At 36.9% G+C, this 23,376-nt stretch overlaps 1 protein-coding gene across 10 annotated transcripts in view; it reads right to left on the bottom strand.

Moving 5' to 3' along the window:
- ERBIN (erbb2 interacting protein) overlaps nt 1–23,376 on the bottom strand; it is a 117,256-nt gene that overhangs the window by 58,149 nt on the left and 35,731 nt on the right. For 8 of the 10 annotated variants that reach the window (XM_028510176.2, XM_028510181.2, XM_036020351.1 and 5 more), the window contains 3 exons: nt 17,064–17,111; nt 8,225–8,422; nt 5,038–5,155 (listed from right to left, as the gene is read on the bottom strand). In XM_028510176.2, coding sequence (XP_028365977.1) covers nt 5,038–5,155; nt 8,225–8,413 — 307 coding nt within the window. In that variant the 5' untranslated portion in view covers nt 8,414–8,422; nt 17,064–17,111. Of the gene's footprint in view, nt 1–5,037; nt 5,156–8,224; nt 8,423–15,071; nt 15,093–17,063; nt 17,112–23,376 lie in introns of those variants that run through there. The other 2 variants (XM_036020345.1, XM_036020346.1) reach the window with 2 other exon arrangements.

Below are 23,376 nucleotides of genomic sequence, written 5' to 3'. Positions count from 1 at the left end.
AATTGACTCTATTTTCAATGGGAATGGCTGCAGGCGTAAGGGAAACCTAGTGGCAATAGTGTTTCCAGGGCAGATGTAGGAGATAAGAAGAACAAGGAAAAAAAAAGAGTTTGGATTATGAAAAATTTGCTAAGAGCATTTGTTTTGTAAATCACTCTATGGATATATATTTCATTTCTCTTGAATAAATACCAAAGAATAGAATTACTGAGTTAGTTATATGCCTAATGATGTGGTGAATTACACTGTTTAATTTTCAAATACTGGACCAGCCTTATTGGATATGGTGTATAATTCTTCCCATACACTTTTTAAAATATAAGACATTCCACATTTAGAGGGAGGGCAGGGGAAGGACATTCTACACTGATCTCCCTAGCACCCCACTTCATTTTTAAAACTTCAATATCTCATTTCTTTGGCTGTGATTAAAGTCTGTAAATTATCTTGAAATATTCTAAGATTATTTCAAGGAATAAAAGATTATTCCAAGAGCTATATTTTTAGTACCTAATAAAATGTGAGGAAAGTAAGACTAAAGATAAAGACTACAGTATATTCTATTAATCAAAAAATTTAAGCCCTGGCTGGCGTAGCTCAGTGGATTGAGCGCGGGCTGGGAACCAAAGTGTCCCAGGTTCGATTCCCAGCCAGGGTACATTCCTGGGTTGCAGGCCATAACCCCCAGCAACCGCACATTAATGTCTGTCTGTCTGTCTGTCTGTCTCTCTCTCTCTCTCTCTCCCCCCCCCCCTCCCTCTCTAAAAATAAATAAAATCTTAAAAAAAATTTATATAGGAAAAGAATAATTTCAAGATTTCTATTAGACTTCTATAATTTTAATATTTAATGGAAAGTAATGCTTGTATCATCTTCCATAAATACAAATGAATGCTCTGTATTTTTCAAATTATAAAGTCCTTTACATCATAATATGGTTTAAAAGTAACCCATCAGTATTTCTGAAATTAGTAATTCTAAATTATCATGAGCTTTCAGACATATAGTAACAAGTGTACACTAAGCAAGTAATTTTGAAATACTCATCAGTTTTCTGCTTTAAAAGATTACTAGCAATGTATTTACTGACTTCAATTCCTAGAATATGAAGGGAAACCCCCCCAAAACAGAATTATTTATAAAACTGTGTATTTATTCTTACATGTTTAAACTTCAGTCACCTTTCAAATACTATTTGATGCAATACACCTGTCAAAATGTTTTTTTCCACCACTGAAAAGGGTTTTTGAACTCATCAATTTTGATGCCTTTTAGTGTTTCTACAGTTTTTTGTTTCACTTCTTTCACATCAGCAGAACCTTCCCCTTTGAGGACTTTTTTTCATCCAAGGAAATAAAAAAAAACTTGCTGTGGTGAAACTGGATGAGTAGGGGCGGTAGAACACAGGGCTGTTTTGGGTCAAAACTGCTGAACACTCAGGGTGGTGTGGCCAAGTGCACTCCCGTATCACATATCATGAAATAGGCAAATGCATTGAAAGAGTCTAAAAAATTTCACTGCAGCCTCTCAACACAGTGCCAACTGGTGCACTGATACAGATGGGTTCCTAGAACACTCACCCAGTGGGGAAGCCTGTGCTACAAGGGGCCCACCTCCAGAAGATAATTCTGGGTTCTTTTTGGGTAGTCCTCCACTTTTAGAGATGGATCAACTCCTGTCCATCTCTAAACTGGTGGTCATCTGAATACTAAAAATGTAAATTGCTTCAAAATTTGATAAATACTTTCATTTACTAACCTTTTTTCTTACTATGATAATACATGGTATACAGTAGCATTTGTTATGTGGTGGTTTATTATTTATATCAGTCTAGACTATTCCATCCCTCATTGATTTTATGTAGGGCCCTCCTTGTGTTGAGCATTTTTTCATTTAGCAATTATTTCCTGATCACTTACTACTACATCAGTATTCTACAAGCTGGGAAAACACTGGTGCAGGGAAGTGACATTCTGATCCAATAATTCCTCCTTATGCTTAATTTAGACCTTTCTTGACACTTAGTCCTAGAATGCTCTGTGCTACAATTTATTGTATGCTGTTCTTTTTTTTTTTTTCAGTCTAAATTTTATCTAGCTCTTTATTTTTAATTTTGTTAAAAAAATTTTTTTAATTGAATTTGCTGGAGTGACACTGGTTAATAAGATTACACAGGTTTCAGGCCCTGGCCAGGTGGCTCGGCTGTCATCCCATACACCAAAAGGTTGGGGATTCAATCCCCACTCAGGGCACGCACATACTTACATTGTAAGTTTGATCCCTGGTAGAGTGTTTACAGGAGACAACTGATAGAGGTTTCTCTCTCTCCCTGTTTCTCTACATACTCCCTTGAATTTCTCTCTTCCTCTTCCTCCCCAAAATCAATCAACATATCCTTTGGTGAGGGTTTTAAAAAATATATATATATAGTTTTTGGAGGTACAATTCTATAATACATCATCTGCATATTGTATTCTGTGTCTACCACCCCAAGTGTATATTAATCTAATTCCTTTGTTTCACTTGTCAACTAATCATGCGATGGAGCTAATGATTACTAAGGGGCTCCACAGTAAGACTGTCATTTTCTTGCAAGCTGGGTAGAGTTTTTAATTAATTTGTGTACAATGGATTTTCATAGTGCTTGATTGATAATCATTCACTTAAATACATGGAGCAGACGTACAGAATGTTGCTTCGACAGAAATAAAAATGAGTCCATAATAGTGTTCTCCCATTGTTTACTACAAGTATATTTCGGCTCCCTTTTATAGCTATCCTAGGAACCTGCTTCCTAATGGTTTTACAGGGAATAAAGGCAATTTCAGTACAACTAGCTAACTTTATTTTTGTTTTATTTTATATTTTCCCTGCTTATCTCTCCAGAATCAACTAGTGACACTCTGCTCCAAATGGCTGGTGACACTCTCCTTGACCAAATTTTAATCAGGCTCCCTAGAGCCATCTTTTTTTATTCCCACCCTGCAAACCCCTCCCATTTGGCAACCATCAGCTTTTCTCTATTATCCACGCATCTGTTTGTTTTGATTTTTTAAGATTCCACATATAAGTGAAATCATACGGCATTTGTCTTTGACTTATTTCACTCAGCAAAATAACCTCTAGGTCCATCCATATTGTTGCAAAGGGCAAGATTTCATTCATTTTTATTGATGAATATTATTTTATTTTACACAAAAAAATAAGTTGGAGAAAAAGGATATAAATGAGTTCAATCATGTAATAATTAAGAACATTTTTATTTAAAACACAATATATAACAGAACATTTTTTAACTGCAAAGTTAAATGACTCATTTAAAAAGGTTAAATATACGTACTTTCAATCTGCAGTTTAGAATTCACATATGCAGAGGGCAAAATAAAGTTATACATGACTGTAAGATTGGTCAAGACCCCTAAGCCCCACAAGCCCCACATTGTTCAAAGGTCAACCAAATTACCTTTAAACCTAAAATTTATTGGTTATTGACAACTGAAACTCAATAGGACACTAATTACTGTAAGACTAAACTGAACCTATAGTGAATATAAATACATTATATACACATATAGAAATCCTCCTTAAAGAATTTATTTCTTAAAACTAAAGTGTTCATTTAATCATTTTCCTACAAAATATACAATTGTTTGATATGGTTTGCCCACAACTAAGATATTAGGATTCAGTAAATGAAGGTATTCAATAAATTTATATATTTATTTTTTTAAGATTTTAAAAAAGATTTTATTTATTTATTTTTAGAGAGGGAAGGGAGGGAGAAGGAGAGAGAGAGAGAGAGAAACATCAATGTGCAGTTGCTGGCGGCCGTGGCCTGCAACCCAGGCATGTGCCCTGACTGGGAATCGAACCTGCAATGCTTTGGTTCGCAGCTGCACTCAATCCACTGAGCTACGCCAGCCAGGGCTTATATAGTTTATTTTAAAGTAACTTTTATTTTTTTATGGAGATAGGTAGACACAGTGGTCATTTCATTTGCCAAAGTTAACTGTTAATTTTGAAGACAGGATGACTCTTTTAATCTTTCCTAAAGTGGTTTTCATAATGAGTCTTGAAATTTAGGAAAACTGGCATGCTAGGTTTACTGCTGGATGCTCACATCATCAAAACAAAAAGTAACTTTAGAACCAATGACTATGAGATATATATATATATATATGATTACCAGGTATTTCCTAGCACTACTGCACTAATTTTTTGAGGCTTGTTTATAAAGATTTTCTCCAATTGTCATGAAGAATTATTAAATATGACTGAGAATTGAGTATTCATTGAAGTCATCTTTGGGCAGAGCATTTAAAATTTATCCTTGTTATTTTCCCCTTTTTTGTAATTATAAAAGAAATTCACGCTCATTCTAAAACTTTCAAGTGTCTACTTCTTTCTCACCCCATGTTAAGGTAGCACTTAACATTTTGAAATAAATCTTTCACTTTCTTAAATGTGTATCAAACTAAACCACGACTATACATCCCAGGAGAATAGCAATCATATCTTTTTTATATTTTGTCCTTAACTGCATTTTTAACTCCCAATAAAGTACTTGGTACAGAGTGGCCTCTCAATAAATTAAATAACTTATTTATGTTCAATTCATTTATAATGTTGCACAATTTTTTCCTTTTAGGTACACTGTAAATAATGGAGCTACAGTATTGATATATCAAACTTCAACAATGGACATTACAGTCGTTACTAGTTTCTCATCATTACAATCAACAGGGCAAAAATTTGAATATATAAATTTAAGGATATATGAATATATACATACAAATATCACAGCATTTTAACTAAAAGGTCATTTTAATTCTTTTACACTAATTCTCTACCTTGCTTACAGAGATCACTTATACATAATTTTATATATAGGGAAGCTAATATTACAACATATTATAATCTGACTTTTTATTTTTTGTTAAAACACAATAGAAATCTTAATAACGTAACATGTTCCCAAGTACAAAAAGTGAGGGCGGGGGGGGTGGGGGGTGGGGGGAGCGCACATGGGAATCTTACCATTCTTGCTGACATCCAGTTCCCTGAGATTAATGAGATTTGCAATAGATGCTGGTAGTGTTGTTAAATCATTGTCTGGCAAACTCAGTTTGTGTAGACATTGACAGTTAAAAAGTTGCTATTGAAACAAGGAAAGAAAGAACTGTGATTGTTTAAGTTTCCTTAAATATTTCATTTATTAACCTTTATACAAATAAATATATTATTTAAAAGTGAATGAGTTATACGTACACAAATACCAGGGAAAATTTCTTATTGTTTTATGCTCTTAAGAATCTGAACTCAACTGAACTACTCAGAATGATTTACCATCCTCAAACTTCTACCCGAAGCAAAATGCACTTAGTGAGAATAAGTATATGGCTGTATTCTCTGTTGAGGTAGTTAAAAAGTAAGTGGTTGTTAAATATTGTAAATTTTGTAGTTTGTATTTCAAGCACCCTTATTTGCAAAATAAAAATTTACATTAATTAAAGTAAATACAATTGAGCTAAAATTAGTTAAAATAGCCCTGGCTGGGTAGCTAAGTTGGTTGCAGCGTCCCAACACACCAAGGTTGCACATTCAATCCCCAGTCAGGGCACATATAAGAAGCAACCAATGAATGCATAAGTGGAACAACAAATTGTTGTTTTTCTCTTACACTCTCTCCCTTGCTCCCTCTCTCTAAAAATCAATTAACATTTTAAAAATCAATTAACATTTTAAAAATAATAAAAATAAATAAAATTACTCAAAATAAAGAATTCTGATATGGAAGAATGAAATAAAAATGGAAGCAAATATTTTGTTTTGCTAAAATTACAATAATTAACTGTGACCTTAAAATATATTTACCAAAAGTAATAGGTAAATGGGCCACTTCTAAATTTCATACCAAGATACCTGTATAGAGCACAGAGGATTTTTAGGATAGTGCAAATAATCTTGTTTGACCCCAGAATGTTGGGTATGTGTCATTCATTATACATTTGTCCAAACCCACAGAATGTATGGTATCAAGTGTAAAGCCTAATGTAAACTAGCAACTTTGGGTGATTACGATTTTCAACAAGGTTCCTCAGTTGCAACATATGTACCATTTTGGTGGGAGATGTGGATAAAATGGTTGAGGGCATGCATGTGTGGGGACAGAACAGGTATATGGGAAATCTTTATACCTTCCTCTTGATATTATTTTGATTGTAAAACTAGTATAAAAAAGTAAAAGTCTTTAGAACTAAACAATAACAAAAAACGGTTGTCAAAATGGCATAATAAATAATGAATGCTATTTAAGGCATACTTCCAAAAATGGAAAATTGTTAGGTGTAAGTGATTCAGTTATTTGCACTATCATAGCAAGCCTCTCTCTTTCTGACAATAACCTGACTGAGGCCCTACTGGTGTTGATTAGAAAAAGGGACTAATCTTAGTTTTCCTCCACATTCTCCAGAACTGGCTAGAAAAGATAAATTATTTGCTGAACAACATAGAAGGAAAAAGTACATTATAAAGCACCTTAACACAACTTAGGGAAGTAATTAATAAAATGCAAACCACAACCTTTAATATTTTATCCATAGCCATATACAGATTTCTTTATAAGATAACCTGGGATGGCACTGGATTTTAAAATGTTTTTACTACTGGCCACCAAAAAAAGAGCCTTTTTCAAAACACAGCCATCCAGTAGGTACATACACACATACGCACACACACACAAACCTGAAACAAATATTCAGGTAACAATGGGTACATGCAACACCCTCTATTTTCTATTCCATTAAAGATAGGGTTATCAGATAAAATACAGGATGCCTGATTATATTTGGATTTCAGTAAAGAATAATTTTTAAGTAAACTTAGGTCCTATATATTGCATAAGACACTTATATTGAAAAATTACTTATTGTTTATCTCAAAATTATTTAACTGGGTATGCTGTATTTTTATGTTCTAAATCTGCCAGTCCAAATCAGAGCCTGTTAGTTGGAAATGCACACATATTAAATTGATTTTTAAGCCACCCATGTGTCCAGGCACAGTTTGAAAAACACTGTTTGGGGAATAAATGATTCTAACAATTAAATTAGGGCTACTGCAGCTTTTCCATTAAATAAAAAAACAAGAAATTGAGTATAGAGAGAATACAGAGGGATTAAGATTTAAGGAAAAAAGTAGTCACTGAAAAATTTTAGCTAGTAAACTGGTAATATGAGATGTTTCAAGGCAACAAACCAACTTGCTCCTTCTAACTGTTACTATGTTTCAGAAATATTAAGACCTCATAAACCTTTCCAAACAAAATGAAATAAGGTAAACAGAATACTACCTCAACTAAGGTATTTAACAACCAAATTATGTGATGAATTTTTTTTAAATGTATCTTTAAATTAGAAAAAACTATTATCTTTTTTTCTTTGAACTGATTTTAGAGAGAGGAAATGGAGAGGAGAGAGAGAGAAATATCAGTTTGTTGCTCCACTTACATATGCATTTATTGGTTGATTCTCATATGTGCCCTGACCAGGGATTAAATCTGTAACCTCAGTTTATTGGGGATGCCGTTCCAACCCAACTAAACTACCCAGCTAGTGCAAAAAGAAAACTAATTTCAATTCTTTGTCAAGTCTACTGCCTGCAGAGGTTGTATAGTTTTATTATATATCTTAGTGGCTACAGCAACACTGGAATTACACACAAGATTTTAAGTTATAGTAGAACCTCAGTTCTCAAACTTAATTTGTTTCAGAAAAATGTTTGAGAAGTGACTTGTTCAAAAACGGAATTGTACTCTTCCTGGTACATTCTCTCCCTTGTTGCCAGAGAGACCTGAGACTGCTCATACAGGTATCAGCATAAAAGAGTTGCTGAGTCAAGAACCGAAGTTTTGTTTGATAACCAAGACATTTTTCTGTGAACAACTTGGTGGAGAACCAAAATGTTCAAGATGGGAGAACGGAGGTTTGACTATATTTCCACAAGTATTCAAGCAGTTAACATGAAGACACAGGGGTTAAAATTTTGATTTTAAAAATATGTGAACTGTGCTGCATTCCTTAAGATAAAATTAAACTAAAAAAAAAAAACAAAAAAGGAAACAGTGCACACATATATATCAGCAGCATTATGGCAACATTAGAAATATCATATTCTAGGCATAAAAATAACCAAAAAGAATTCTTGAATGACTGTATTCACATACCTTTGGAAGCTCTTCAATCTGATTAGCATCCAAATAGAGCTCCTCCAAAGTTTTTTCAAAAGTAAAAATCTCTTTGGGAACCTGTTCCAAACTGCAATGAGAATAATCAAGAGTAGTGACAGTCTCCTCCTCCCCTCGTAGGCATCGACAGGGTACCAACCGCACAAACAGACTTCGTTTTGTAGTCATTTTTAGACACTGCAATATTCAGATAAAAATAAATCTAGTTAAAACACACACGTCACAACCAATAATTTTTCAAAAAAAATTATTCTAATTCACTTATCACAATTTATATCATAAATACCTCCACTCCTACACTTAATGAAATGCACTTAACATTGCTATACTATACAATTTATATATACTGAATTTCAAGTTGAACTCGAGCACTTCTGTACTTTACAAAATGATCCATTAAGTAATCACTTATATAATTCTACAAGAACCATACTTTATGAGTTTTACTCATCCTCAACAAAAAACACACTAATACAACAAAGATATTTAGTTTGTGACTAAGAGCTGTTTCCTAATTAAGAACCTGACTACTTGCAGTTTTCATTGGGAAATGAGAATGCAAAGATATTTTCGGTTATTCCTCACTAGCCATCAGAATCAATCACCCTTTAACTTTTCCACAACTCCTTCACATCGAAATTCCAATTTATGTCAAGAATATTGTGTTTCAACATAAATTTTAATTTTCTAAATTCAAATTTATCTTTTAATTTTCTAAAGAACTTACAGGTCTTACAGTTGTTAAAGGTTATACACTAGAGAATAAAACTTGCTTCAGTAATGTATAGACTTCATTATTTCAAACTAACTGGGGGAAAGGTTCAATTCTGAGCTAGTAAAAATTCTCAAGGCTAATTTTATTAAGAACACAACGTACGTATATAGGTTAATTCTAACTAGGCTAAGATTATATTAGCCAAGAAAAGCCCACTTTAATAAATAAGAATAACTGCTAGTTAGGTGTTATCAAAACTTTGTAAAATAATAAATTCTTGATAGACTATTAGATTGCTTCTAACCAGGCACGGGACTAGGTTGAAGCCATAAAGGCAAATGGATCTAGCACAAAATGTAAGGAGGCTCTAAAAAAACACCTCTAATCACATTTAATATTTAAATGCAATATATATTTTTTAAAAATCTAAAACAATCCATTTATGAACAAAATGGCTAATTTTTAAATAAAAATAGGATCAGTATTACTGATTTTTTCTTTTGCCTCAGTTTCCAATATGGCTCTGCAAGGCACTGCTTCTCACTCTTTTGATTCAAATTATATGGTGGCATTCAGAAAGCGTTTATTAACAATAGGATAAGTACTTCCCCAGAAATCTTGTTAAAGATCCGACTACTCTTACTCAATCACCAAACACCACGCAATGTGCTAAGTTCTTCAGATAAACTACATGTATTATTCTCATTTCATTGTCATATATCTTTTTAAGAAATGTACTATTATCCCTATTTTTCAAAAAGAAACTGATTCTGTGCCCTTACACTATATTGCTTCTCAATATATAAATATATACTTGAACTCAGGTACTCAAAATGAATTCAAATACCAATAGGTCTTTATTATACTTCTTCGGGGTTTACAAAAGTGAACTACTCAGGAATTCAGGACGTACTACGCCCAAATATTGCACCTTGACTACTTTAAAATGAATTTGAGAAAACAGCAAAAATAGCAAGGCAGCTCTGACCTTGCCCTACCACTCTTCCCTGAAGAGGGCATAATTCTTCAGGTGAAAGGTACCCTCCTGTGCTCAGGGGGAAAAAAAAACAAACCAGCCTTACCTCTGAGGACAAAGGAGAAGAATCCTAACAAACTGGACTTGCCACATCCCCTGGTTTTATCAATTATGTCCCAATTTTCTCCCCTTTGACTGCCTCTACCCAGCACCCCCTACTTCCTCAAACAATCCCCCCACCATTGTTCATGTCCTTGGGTCATGCATGTAAGTTCTTTGGATATTCCATTACCTACACTGTACTTTACAGTCCCGTGGCTATTCTGTAACTATCTATTTGTACTTCTTAATCCCCTCACCTCTCACCCATTCTTCCAAACCCTGCTTCCATCTAACAAGCATCAAAACACTCTCTGTATCCATAATTCTGTCTCTGTCTTTCTTGCAAGCTTCATTGTTGATAGTCATATATTTATTGCCATTTTAATGTTCATAGTTTTGATCTTCTTAAATAAATCCCTTTAACATTTCATATAATAATGGACTGATGATGACAAACTCCTTTAGTTTTTTATGGTCTGGGAAGCTCTTTCTCTGCCCTTCAATTCTAAATGATAGCTTTGTTGGGTAGAGCAATTTTGGCTACATGTTGCTGCTTTTCATGACTTTGAATATTTCTTGCCAATCCCTTCTAGCCTGCAAAGTTTCTTTTGAGAAATCAGCTGACAGTCCTCAAGGAAGTCCCCTGTAGATAATTGCTTTACTCTTGCTATTAAGATTCTCTCTTTATCTTTAACCTTAGGCATTTTAATTGTGATATGTGTCTTGGAGTGGGCCTCTCTGTATCCATCTTGTTTAGGACTCTCTGTGCTTCCTGGACTAGTGTGTCTATATCCTTCACCCAATTAGGGAAGTTTTCTTTCATTATTTTTTCAAATGGACTACCAATTTTTGTTTCTTCTCTCGTCCTTCTAGCTCCCAATGAGGCAAATGTGGGAACACTTAAAGTTGCCCTACAGGCTGCTTACACTATCTTCATGTTTTGTATTATTTTTTCTTGCTGTTGTTCTGACTGGTTGTTTTATGCTTCCTTATGTTCCAAATCATTGATTTGATTCTCGGCTTCATCCACTCAACTGTTGTTTCCCTGTAAATTATTTCCTTGTTACTTATTTCAATTAATGTATCTTTCATTTCTGCCTGGATCATTTTTATACTTGTAGATACTCACTAAACAGTGAGCACCCTTATAAGCAGTGTTTTGAACTCTGCATCTGAAAGATTGCTTATCTCCATTTCATTTAGCTCTTTTTCAGGAGTATTGATCTGTTCTTTCATTTAGGCCATGTTTCTTTGTCTCCTCATTTTGGCAACCTCCCTGTGTTTGTTTCTATGTATTAGGTAGAGCTGCTGCTATGACTCCATGTTTTGGTAGCATGGCCTACTGCAGTAAGTGTCCTGTAGGGTTCAATGGCACAGCCTTCCCTCTCACCCAAGCTGGGTACACGAGGTATGCCCTACATGTGGGTTATGTACACCCTCTTCTTGTACTTGAGCCTTGATTATCGTTGGTAGGTCAATGGGAGGGATTTACTCAGACCAGTTAGCTGCAAGGACTAGCTGTGACCACTGACCCCCAACATCTACCCTCCGTGCCGAATCAGCTGTGCAGCGATAGGGTGGTTGTGTTCTGATGTGATCTGTAGCTGTCCAATGGGTGTACAGGGTTACCTGGATGATGCAGGCCAAGGTCAGCTACCACTTGTTTTACCTTGGGCCACCCTGCATCATCTACTACAAAGCATTCTGCAGGTGACTGCTACTTGTACTGAGCTTGGAAATTCTCAAAGCCAAGCTGTGAATTTAGGCTCCCTACTGCCAGTGACAGGCCTGAGGCCACTTAGCCAGAGGTAGGGGGGCTGGAAGCTCACTGAAACTGGTTGTTAATTGTCTGAAAGGATTTAGGAAGATGTGAAGCATGAACCTAGACAAGCCATTCATATGGAAAAGCCACTGTTAACAGCTTGGGTGGGCCTGTAACTTGGGTGGGGCTAAGCCTCAGGGAATCACCAGGGGGAGGCAAATACTGTGAGCCAGGTTGATGTAGTCTCAGATATGGCAGCAGCCTGTGGGCTCTGTGGCTCTGTGGGGGGAGGGTTCATAAAAGGAATAATGGCCTCTGTCAACTTATGTGTCTAGGAGAAAGCTGTCCCTCAGCTCTTGCCCTGAATGCAGACACTTCAGCTCCTCCCCATATGCTACTGGTGCCTTTCAAGCTGCTACTCTACTGCTGGAGCTCACAAGTAGTGAACCTCAGTAAGTCTTTTGTGGGTTCTTTAACAGGAACTTCTTGGGAATCCAGCCATTTCTTCTAACCAAGTCAATTCCCACTAGTTTCTTCAGCCAGAAGTTATGGGGACTTATCTTCCTGGCACCGGAACCCTGTGCTGGAAGGCCTGGTATAAGGCTGGGACCCATAGGCTCCTGAGATGTCCCTCCCAAATTTTTATATGCTACACATGGGTATGGGACCAGCGTGTTCAGTAGCTCCACATCTCCAGCCTACTACCACTCTGGATAGATGCGGATTCTTTAATTCCATAGTTGTCAGACTTCCATTCAACTCAATTTCTGATGGTTCTGGGTGAGTTTTTCTACAGTTGTAATTTTGATGTGGTTGTGCAGAGGCAAGCCGTGTTTACTTATGCCTTCTTATTGACTACAATTCCAGTGACCTATCATATTTATATGACTGTCCACTCTTCATCAAACGAAGCATAAAAATACTCATGTTTAACAGTTTCTTTGGGTCTTCACTCTTGTGTGAAGGCTCATATGTCACATAAAACTTATATTAAATAACTCCGCATTCTTTTCTCCTGTTAATATTTGTCAGTTTAATTTTCAAACCCATCCAGGAACCCAAACAGGGTTGAGAAAAATTTTTTCTTCTTGACTTCCGGCCAAGATGGAGGCATAGGTGGACGCACCGTACCTACACACACAACCAAGATTGGAACAACAACAATTTAGAGACAAAATAACACCCAGAACTGACAGAGAATTTATCTGAATGGAAGTCGGACAGCCAAGAAGTTGAAGTAGACCCATTCATCCAGGCCAGTAGGAGGGACGGAGACGAGCAGCCAGGCGTGGGTTGCGGTGCATAAGGCAACAGGGGGCGCGTAAGGCATCTGGGGCATGCAAGATTGCAGCGGGTGGACCCTGAGTACACAAGCGGCAGCTGGGAGACCCAGTGAGGCAGCAATTGTAGAGCAGGGCAGAATGTGCAACCCAGGATCCCAGAGAAGGGACTGGGGTCCCACAGAGAATGGAGCTACCACCATTGCTCCCTCCCGCCCCCGCCCCCACATACAACATCACAATCTAGCGACTGGGGTGCCCAGCCCTGGTGAACACCTAAGGCTCCACCCCTCACTGTAACAGGTGCGACCAGATCCCCCCGCCCCAAAAAGAGAGAGATGGCTCAAACAGAAGAACAAATCAATGCCCCAGGTTTCATCTTTTTAAGCGACCAAGATAGCCAATTTATCAGATGCACAGTTCAGAACACTGGTGATCAGGAAGCTCACAGAATTGGTTGATTTGGGGCGCAAATTGGATGAACTGCAGGTTACCATAAAAGAAATGAAGGAAAATGCACAGGGAACCAATAGTGATGGGAAGGAAACTGGGACTCAAAACAAGAGTGGACCAGAAGGAAGAAAGAAACAACCAAACAGGAAAGAATAAAGAAATAAGAATTCAAAAAAAAAACAAGGAGAAGCTTAGGAACCTCCAGGACATCTTTAGACATTCCAACATCCACATTATAGGGCTACCAGAAGGGGAAGAGGAAGAGCAACAGATTGAAAACTTATCTGAACAAATAATACAGGAGAACTTTCCCATTCTGGCAAAGGAAATAGACTTCCAGGAAGTCCAGGAAGCTCAGAGAGTCCCAAAGAAGTTGGACCCAAGGAGGAACACACCAAGGCACATCATAATTACATTAGCCACGGTAAAAATGAAGGAGAGAATCCTAGAAGCAGCAAGAGATAAGGGGACACTCACCTACAAAGGAGTTCCCATCAGACTGTCAGCTGATTTCTCAAAAGAGACCTTGCAGGCAAGAAGGGCCTGGAAAGAAGTATTCCAAGTCATGAAAGACAAGGACCTATATCCCAGATTACTCTATCCACCAAAGCTTTCATTTAGAATGGAAGGGCAGATAAAGTGCTTCTCAGATAAGGTCAAGTTAAAGGAGTTCATCACCACCAAGCCCTTATTTTATGAAATGTTAAAGGGACTTATCTAAGAAAAGAAGATAAAGAAAAAACATGTATAGTAAAAGGACAGCAAACTCACAATGATTAACAATTACACCTAAAGCAAAACCAAAAGAAACTAAGCAAACAACTAGAACAGGAACAGAACCACAGAAATAGACATCACATGGAGGGTTAGCAACAGGGGAGTGGGAGGAGGAGAGTGGGGGAAAAGGTACAGAGAATAAGTAGCATAGATTGTAGGTTGAAAATAGATAGGGGGAGGGTAAGAATAGTATGGGAAATGTAGAAGCTAAAGAACTTACAAGTATGACATATGGACACGAACTAAAGGGGGGAATGTGGGTGGGAGAGGGTGTACAGGGTGGAGGGGAGTGAAGGGGGAAATGGGACAACTGTAATAGCATAATCAATAAAATATATTAAAAAAAAGAATTAAAATAAAAAAATTTTTTTCTTCCCCTGGACTATGAGGTCAAACATCAAATGTCTATCTAAAATCTTTGTCTCATGGGGAGATAAGACACTGGATGGTACCTCATTAATAATATTGTATTCCATATTTGAAAGTTGCTAAGAGAAGAGATCTTAAATGTTCTCATTGCAGGAAAAAAGTTTAAAATTATGTATGATGATATATGTTAACTTTATTGTGGTGATCATTTTGTTATGCATACAAGTATCAAATCATTATGATGTAAACCTGAAACTAATATAATGTCAACTATACCTGAGTGAAAATAAAAATCTTGCCAGCAAATAAATATCAAGAAAAGCCTACTGAATGGTTATTAAAAATCTGTTCAGATAAAGGGGTTTAATTGTAAGAATAAGCAGTGCCCTGGCCAGGTGACTCAGTTGTTCGATAATTGTCCCATATACCAAAAGGATGCAGGTTCAATTCCTGGTCAGGGCACATATGCAAATTGTGGGTTAGATCTCCAGTTGGAGTGCACAGAGGAGGCAGCTGATCGATGTTTCTCTCTCACATTAATATTTCTCTATCTCTCTTCCCTTCCTCTCTTTCTAAAATCAATAAACACATCCTTGGGTGAGGATTTTTTTTTTAAGAATAAGCAGTTTTATTGTGATTTTAAAAAGCTTAAAAAAAAGAAATGTTTTTTTTTTATTTTAATCCTTGTTCAAGTACATTTTTCTCCCCCCTACTCCCATTCCAGCCCACCCACCCAACCCTCCCCTTCCCCCCATTAAAAAAAAAGAAATGTTTTGTTTAAGAAATCCAAAGACTTCAACTGATAATGAATTAAAGATACCTAAGGACAATGGGCAAGAGTTCTCATCTGCTCTATTCAATATAGTAACTATTTGATGCATGTGGCATTTTAACCTTAAAGTTCAAGTTAAACTAAATAAAACTTTGAATCTACTTTCTCATTTGCACTAACTGTATTTTAAATGCTCAATGGCCACATCTGGCTATGTTTACTATATAGGATAAGGGAAGATACAAAACGTTTCTATCACTGAAGCTCCATGGGACAACAATGGTGAGATGTTTCAACTATTATTATGGTTTATCATATTATAACTACTGTGTTTACATTTATATAATATGACAGTATCCAAGAACTTGAAAGATATAGCCTAAAAATCCATTTCCCAAAAACCGTAATGGATTTGGGAGCATAATTCCTAAGAAAGGACATAAAATGTTATTATGAAAAATGTGTGATTTTAAAAAGAGTCTATTTTACAGTTATCCTCTGTGCAGAGCACTTGAGATATAAGGCAATTTAGAGGGGAGAGTAATTGCTAATGAAGGTAAAACAATCTCCCAAGATTTTTCTGTAGTGCAGATCATGAATAGATCACATTGCAGACATGTTTAGAAACTGCAGAAATGAAAAGAGAGGATAAATTCAGAAAAGGAATTACATGCTTACTTTAGGAAGTTACAAAAAGAGTTTACATCTCAAATGAAAACTTCCTGTGGACACAGGCTACAAAGAGAGCAGTTTAGACCTCATATTAAATACAGTGAGCCTTGAGCCAATACAAAAATGGACCCCAATTTACCAGAATAAAACTACTTAATGAAAACAAGGGAACCTTGATTATTGAGGGCACGAGGAAACTACCATACGAGAGAGGAATAAATGAGTAACCACACCCAAAAAGATCCTCCCTTACACAATATTGTAAGAAAGTAAACTATCATGACATAATCATTATTATATGTAATGTTAAAGGGACTTATTTAAGAAAAAGAAGATGATCAAAACTATGAACAATGAAATGGCAATAAATACATATCTATCAACAAGTGAATCTAAAAATCAAACTAAGCAAACAAGAATAGAGACAGAATCATGGGTATGGAGAGTCTTTTGATAGTTGCAAGATGGAAGGTGGGGGTTTGGGGAATGGGTGAAGAGGTGAGGGGAATAAGAAGTACAAATAGGTAGTCACAGAATAGCCATGGGGCTATAAAGTACAATGTAGGAAATGGAGTAGTCAAAGAACTTATACATGTGACCCTGGACATGAACAATGGAGGGGGACTGTGAGGGTTGCTGGGTGAAGGGGGCAATGGGGAAAAATCAGGACATCTGTAGTAGCATAATCAGTAAAATATAATTTAAAAAAAATAAAAGAAAGTAAACCAAAGGGGAATGCCTAGACTGGTCTGAACAGGAAGTGACTGACATGGACACTACTAATTAGAATTTTAGTGTTGTAATAAGTAAGAGCCACTTCATAAATCAGACTTAATATGGTAGATGTAAACATTTTCTAATCAAATGAAAAGGAGCCATCCAAGAAAAAAGGCATAATAATAAGCCAAACACTTTTTAACAACAACAAAAAGTCACTTACCACTTGGCTGAATTTATCTCCCTGATGTTTCTTAATTGAGCCAACATTCTACGTAAATCAAAAAAACAAAAAGAAGAAAAAATTAGACCTTTATGACTTTAAGGAGCATCTTTTCCAATTTCTTTTTTTTTTAAAGATTTTTATTTATTTATTTTTAGGGAGAGAAGGGAGAGAAGGGAGAGAGAGAGAGAGAGAGAGAGAGAGACACACACACACACACACACACACCAATGTGCGGTTGCTAGGAGTTATGGCCTGCAACCCAGGAATGTACCCTGGCTGGGAATCGAACCTGAGACACTTTGGTTCCCAGCCCGTGCTCAATCCACTGAGCTACGCCAGCCAGGGCTTCTTTTCCAATTTCTTATTTACCTCAAAACATAAATTAAAATTCTCAAAAATTCACCACTGTAGCTGACATACACAAACTTGCTAACTTCTAAATATATGGCTAGCTTCTTAACCAATCATTAGATTATTCTTAACTCATTTGTAAACTATTTTTTTTCTTTTATTGATTCTAGAGAGAGGGGAAGGAAAGGAGAAAGAGGGAAAGAAACATTGACATGAGAAACATTAAGTGTGTTCCTCCTATATGTTCCCTGACTGGCAACCGAACCCACAACCCAGGCATGTGCCCTGACTGGGAATTGAACCAACAACCATTCAGTTTGCAGGAGGACACCCAAACAACCAAGCCACGCTAGCCAGGGCTTATTTGTAAACTATTGAAAGCCCTACTCTATCAAATTACAAATATCCCTCTATCATTAAAATCCCAATTATTTAAACTTAATGAGAAATGATTGCATTTTTCTAAGCAAATAAACAATAATTACCAATTATATTTAAGTAGTTTTTTATTGTTTTATGTGACAGAAACTGTTAATTGCTTATCAGATTCTGTTCTTAATTTCCAGAATTTTTCTCCTCCCAGGCTGGTAACAGACCCCGCTAACTACCCACTTTTGAGCTTTCCGAGAAGCCACAGATGGACAAGACAGGTAAAATCAATGCTATATACTCACAAGTCTGCTTTATAGGTAGAATGAGGGATAGTTCTAGGGGGGAAATGTGCTTTATATACCCAGAATTACATGTAAATGTGATGTCTACTGTGCAACAACCATTGTAGAACCCTAAGTCAACAAGTATAAGGATTGAAACCCAATAAATAAGGCTGACAGTAGAAACACAAAACCAGCTGTGGAGTCTCCAACAGCATTGCTGTTAGAATCAGCTGAATCAATGCTAAGTACTGCCTAATTCTGGATTTTTTGGTTTGTAAGAAAACTGTATCTTCTATTTGCTTAAACCATTGCTAAGTTTTCTATACCTGTAATCAAAATATTCCAAAGTGAGATAACCTGAAACCCACAACAAAGCATTCATAAAAAGTATATACATAATCTCTTCCTTAAAAATTCAGTGGTATTAATAAATATGTTTCAAAGTTTTACAGAGTCACCCTAAATGTAATAGGCTATCTGTCCCTATACTAAATGGTCTCAGACTACTGAGTTGTTTAATTTTCCCCACGAATTCTAGATATAGTACATGCCACAAACAATACCTTTGTGGGTGCCACGCAAAAGATGGCCACTACATTTGCCATTCAACAGACTCCCACAAATGTGAGGAATGGAATTGCCAATAAAACTGAGATGGATGAGACTATGGAAGGAGCATCTTAGAGAAAAGAGAGATGAGAGGTTTGTCTTTAGAATCTTCAGTGTGAACTACCTGACAGAAGTCCTGGTGGGATCCTGAGCAGGCACGATATGGGTATTCAGATGTAGGAAAGCGTTTCAAGCTGATACAAATTTGGAAGTCATCTGCTTAGAGCTGATATTTAAAACAATGAAAATAATACGAAAGCATCAAGAGCATGAGTGTAGACAAAAGAAAAGAAGAGGTTCGATAATTAAGCCCTGAATTATTATAAAAATAGGTAAAAAAGAAGAGTTAGAATGGCAAATGACACTGAAGAAAAGCAGCAGTGAGGACAGAATGTGAATCAACAGTGGATTTGTAAGTAGATGAAAAAAATCTAGTTAAAGAAAGAGAAGAGACCACTGATACATTTTTATAAAGAGCTTTAGACAACAATTTAAACTATACCAGCAAAATCTCTCACCAATAAAAAAAGCTACTCATGATGAGAAAAACAAGAAGAAACATAAGGTACAATGGCAGAACTGAGTAAAAATTCACTTAGGGTATTTTTCAGAAATAGAGATTACCACATCTAGAGATTCTAATTTAGGAGATTACATATAGAATTCAAGATTCTTTATCCAAACCAAAATGCTAGTGTGATTCTTTTTTCCAACAGTTTCAACAATAACCAACACATGGTCAATCATTTCATCAACACTCAATCACCAACTTCTCTCCCTCCTCTTCTTCTTCTATTATTTTGACAAATTCTCAGTTTGGAAGCTACTATAACAATTAAAAAGGAAAATCACTTTAAAGCAATGATTTTCAACCTTTTACATGTCATGGCACACACAAACTAAATACTGAAATCTGTGGCACACCAATAATATGTATTTTTTTCCCAATATAACAAAAATAGGTATAATTTTGTTCATTCACACCATACAACTGTAGTTGTGTTGTTTGTTATCATTTATTTTAAAGATTTTATTTATTTATTTTTAGAGAAAGGAGGAGAGGGAGAAAAACATCAATGTGTGGTTGCCTCTCCTGCAACCCCTACTTGGGGCCTGGCTAGCAACCCAGGCATGTGCCCTGTCTGGGAATCGAAATCAGTGGCCCTTTGGTTCACAGGCTGGTGTTCAATCCACTGAACCACACCAGCCAGGGTTCATTTTTTAATTTGACAATCTAAGGGAAAAGAGGTAGATGCCCCTGACTAAATAATCAGGCATTGCCTGTTTTAAAAATTCTTGCAGCACCCTGGTTGAAAATTGCTGCTATAAAGGTTTTTAAAAAAATAGTATATTTCCCTATTGATCTAAAGAGACCACAAATTATACTTTGCTAGGTTTAAGAGAAATCTTATGTTGGAACAATCTTTGTAAATGGGTTCAGAAGTTAAAATGCAAAACAGAGGTCCTTCGGCATACCCGGTTATTAGATGGTATTCAGTAGTTGTATAAGATCATTTTAATTTAAACATGGTTATCACAATGTTTGCTAAACTGTATTAATGCCTGTGCTTAGTTCTGAGGCATTTTATGGACATTATTAACCCATTAATGGTAAGTGCATGGACAGTAAACAATGAGAATTGTGGTATGAAAAAGAATAATAATAGGAAGATAAGAAACTTACGTAATAAAAAAATTGTAAATGCTGTATAAGAGCATTTGATTATGAAGAACAAATCAATAACTAAATGTATAAAATGTGCTATTCCTAAAGCACATACAGCAAGAAACTAGGAAAGGCAGATGGTGAAAAAAAACTAAATTTCATACTTGTGGCTTTAAGATTAACATAGACTACTAGTCTGATTCTAAACCAATAGATACCTGAGTTTCTTCAATTATCGGCCCTGTTAATCAAACTATCATATGTAAACATGTGTAAAAAAATCTTACTGTCGAATAAGCAGTAGACATCCATACTGAAGTTACTAAGGAGTTCCCATATTTACAGTAATTTCAATTTTACATGTAATTTACATAATGAAATGGACAGATCATTAGAGTATAGATTGGCCAATACATACACCCATGGAAGCAATAGCAATCAAGATACAAACTCTTCCTGGCTGGCGTAGCTCAGTGGATTGAGCGCGGGCTGGGAACCAAAGTGTCCCAGGTTCGATTCCCAGCCAGGGTACATTCCTGGGTTGCAGGCCATAACCCCCAGCAACCGCACATTGATGCCTCTCTCTCTCTGTCTCTCTCTCTGTCTCTCTCTCTCTCCCCTCCCTAAAAATAAATAAATAAAATCTTAAAAAAAAAAAAAAAAAAGATACAAACTCTTTCCATCATCCCAGAAAGTTCCCATGTACTACTTTCAGTTAATGCCTTGAGGCAACCTGACCTGATTAAGAGTACTTTAATGGGGCCGGGGGGGGGGGGGGGAACGACGATGGACAACGACTTATGGTCAAGATGGAGGTGTAGGTAATCGCAGCTCACAAACCACACAACCACAGCTAAATTACAGCTAAACTACAGAACTATCACTCAGAACCATCAGAAAATCGAGCTGTACGGAAGAACAACTACTTAGGAATTAAAGAAACCACTTGTACCAAGAAAGGTAGGAGGGGTGGGGAATGCAGAATGGGCTGGTTCCACACCCACGTTTGGTAGATATAAATCAGAGGGATATCTTGGCAGTAAGGGATCCTAGCCCCTCACCAGACCACCTATTCCAGGGTTCCAATGCCAGGAAGATAAATCCCCCTAACTTCTGGTTGTTGAGACTAGTGCGGGTTGGGTCAGCAGAAGAAGCTGCAGGATTCTCAGGGGTCTCTCCTAATGGAGGGTCTCCTGCACAAGGACTTACTCAGGCTCACTCCCTCTGAGCTCCAACACCAGAGAAGCACCTTGAAGGGTACCAGTGAAATATGGGAGGAAGTGAAGTATCAGGCATCAGGGCCAGAGCTGGGGGACAGCTTCTTCTAGGACAGAACTGCGGACAGCAACCATTGCTCCTTTTTTGAGCCCACCCACACACAGCCAGGGTGCAGAGGCATCATATCTGAGATTCCATCAACCCAGCTCCAACAGGTACCCCTGCCCTGTCAATTACTGAAGGCTCTGCCCCCACCCAACTTATAAGCCCACCCAAGCTGGTAACCATGGCTTTTCCATATGAATGGCTGGACTATGCACAGTCTTCAGACCTTTCTAAATATGCTCAACCAACAGCTGAGCCCAGTCTTGTACCTCTCGCAGCAGCCATCTGCAAATCACTTTACAGCTTATGCCAAGTGACCCCAGACAGTACACAGACAGTGGCTGATCCTTGCCTGTACTACCCAGAAAACCCCAGAGCCTCAGCACCCACGTGGCAGTTACAGATAATGATGGAGCACTACTACCCAACCACCTCCAAAAGCCACAAAGGGAGGTGGTTGGTGACCAGTGGTCATAGCCAGTCCTACCAGCTATCTGGCCTGGGTAAATCCCTCCCATTGACCTGCCAACAGCAATCAAGACTCAACTATAAGAGAAGGGAGTACTCAGTCCACATAAAGGGTACACCTCTAGTACTTAGCTTGGGTGATAAGGGAGGCTGTGCCACTAAACCCTACAGGACACCTACTACATTAGGTCATGCTACCATGACACAGAGTCAAAGCAGCTTTACCTGATACATAGAAACAAACACAGGGAGGCTGCCAAAATGAGGAGACGAAGAAATATGGCCTAAATAAAAGAAGAGAACAAAACTCCAGAAAAAGAACTAAACAAAATGGAGACAAGCAATGTATCAGATGCAGAGTTCAAAACACTGGTTATAAGGATGCTCAAGAAACTTAGTTAGGACCTAAATAGAATTAAAAAAGATTCAGGCAGAAATGAAGGATACACGAACTGAAATGAAGAATACTTTATAGGAAACAACAGTGGAGCAGATGAAGCCAAGAATCAAACCAAAGACTGGGGACATGAGAAATCAAAAACAACCAATCAGAACAAGAAGAAAAAAGAATCCAAAAAAGTGAGGATAGTGTAAGCAGCCTCTGAGACAATTTTAAGTGTTCTAACATTTGCCTTAGAGGGGTGCCAGGAGAAGAGAAAGAGCCAAGAAATTGGAAATCTATTTGAAAAAATAATGAAAGAAAACTTCCCCAATTGGGTGAAGGAAATAGACATGTTAAGCCCAGGAATCACAGAGTCCCAAACAAAATGGATACAAAGGGGCCCATTACAAGACACATCATAATTAAAATGCCAAAAGTTAAAGACAAAGAGAGAGTCTTAAAAGCAGCAAAAGAAAAGCAGTTAGTTACCTACAGGGGAGATCCCAGAGACTGTCAGCTGATTTCTCAAAAGAAACTGTACAGGCTAGAAGGGATTGGCAAGAACTAGTCAAAGTGATGGAAAGCAGGGGTCTACATCCAAGATTGTCCTACCCAACAAAGCTATCATTTAGAATCAAAGGGCAGATAAAGAGCTTCCCTGACAAGAAAAAACTAAAGGAGTTCATCATTACCAAACCAGTATCATATAAAACGTAAAAGGGACTTACTGATGAAAAAGGAGATGCTCAAAACTATGAATAAAATGGCAAAAAAAAAAAAAAAAATACGTAACAACAATTGAATCTAAAAAACAAACTAGGCAAACAGAAACAGAATAAGAGATATGGGGTACAT

The sequence above is a fragment of the Phyllostomus discolor genome, chromosome 3 (assembly GCF_004126475.2).
Source record: "Phyllostomus discolor isolate MPI-MPIP mPhyDis1 chromosome 3, mPhyDis1.pri.v3, whole genome shotgun sequence".
Classification (NCBI taxonomy): domain Eukaryota; kingdom Metazoa; phylum Chordata; class Mammalia; order Chiroptera; family Phyllostomidae; genus Phyllostomus; species Phyllostomus discolor.
The sequence above is the reverse complement of the archived record's forward strand: the minus strand, read 5'-3'. Positions and strand labels throughout refer to the sequence as shown.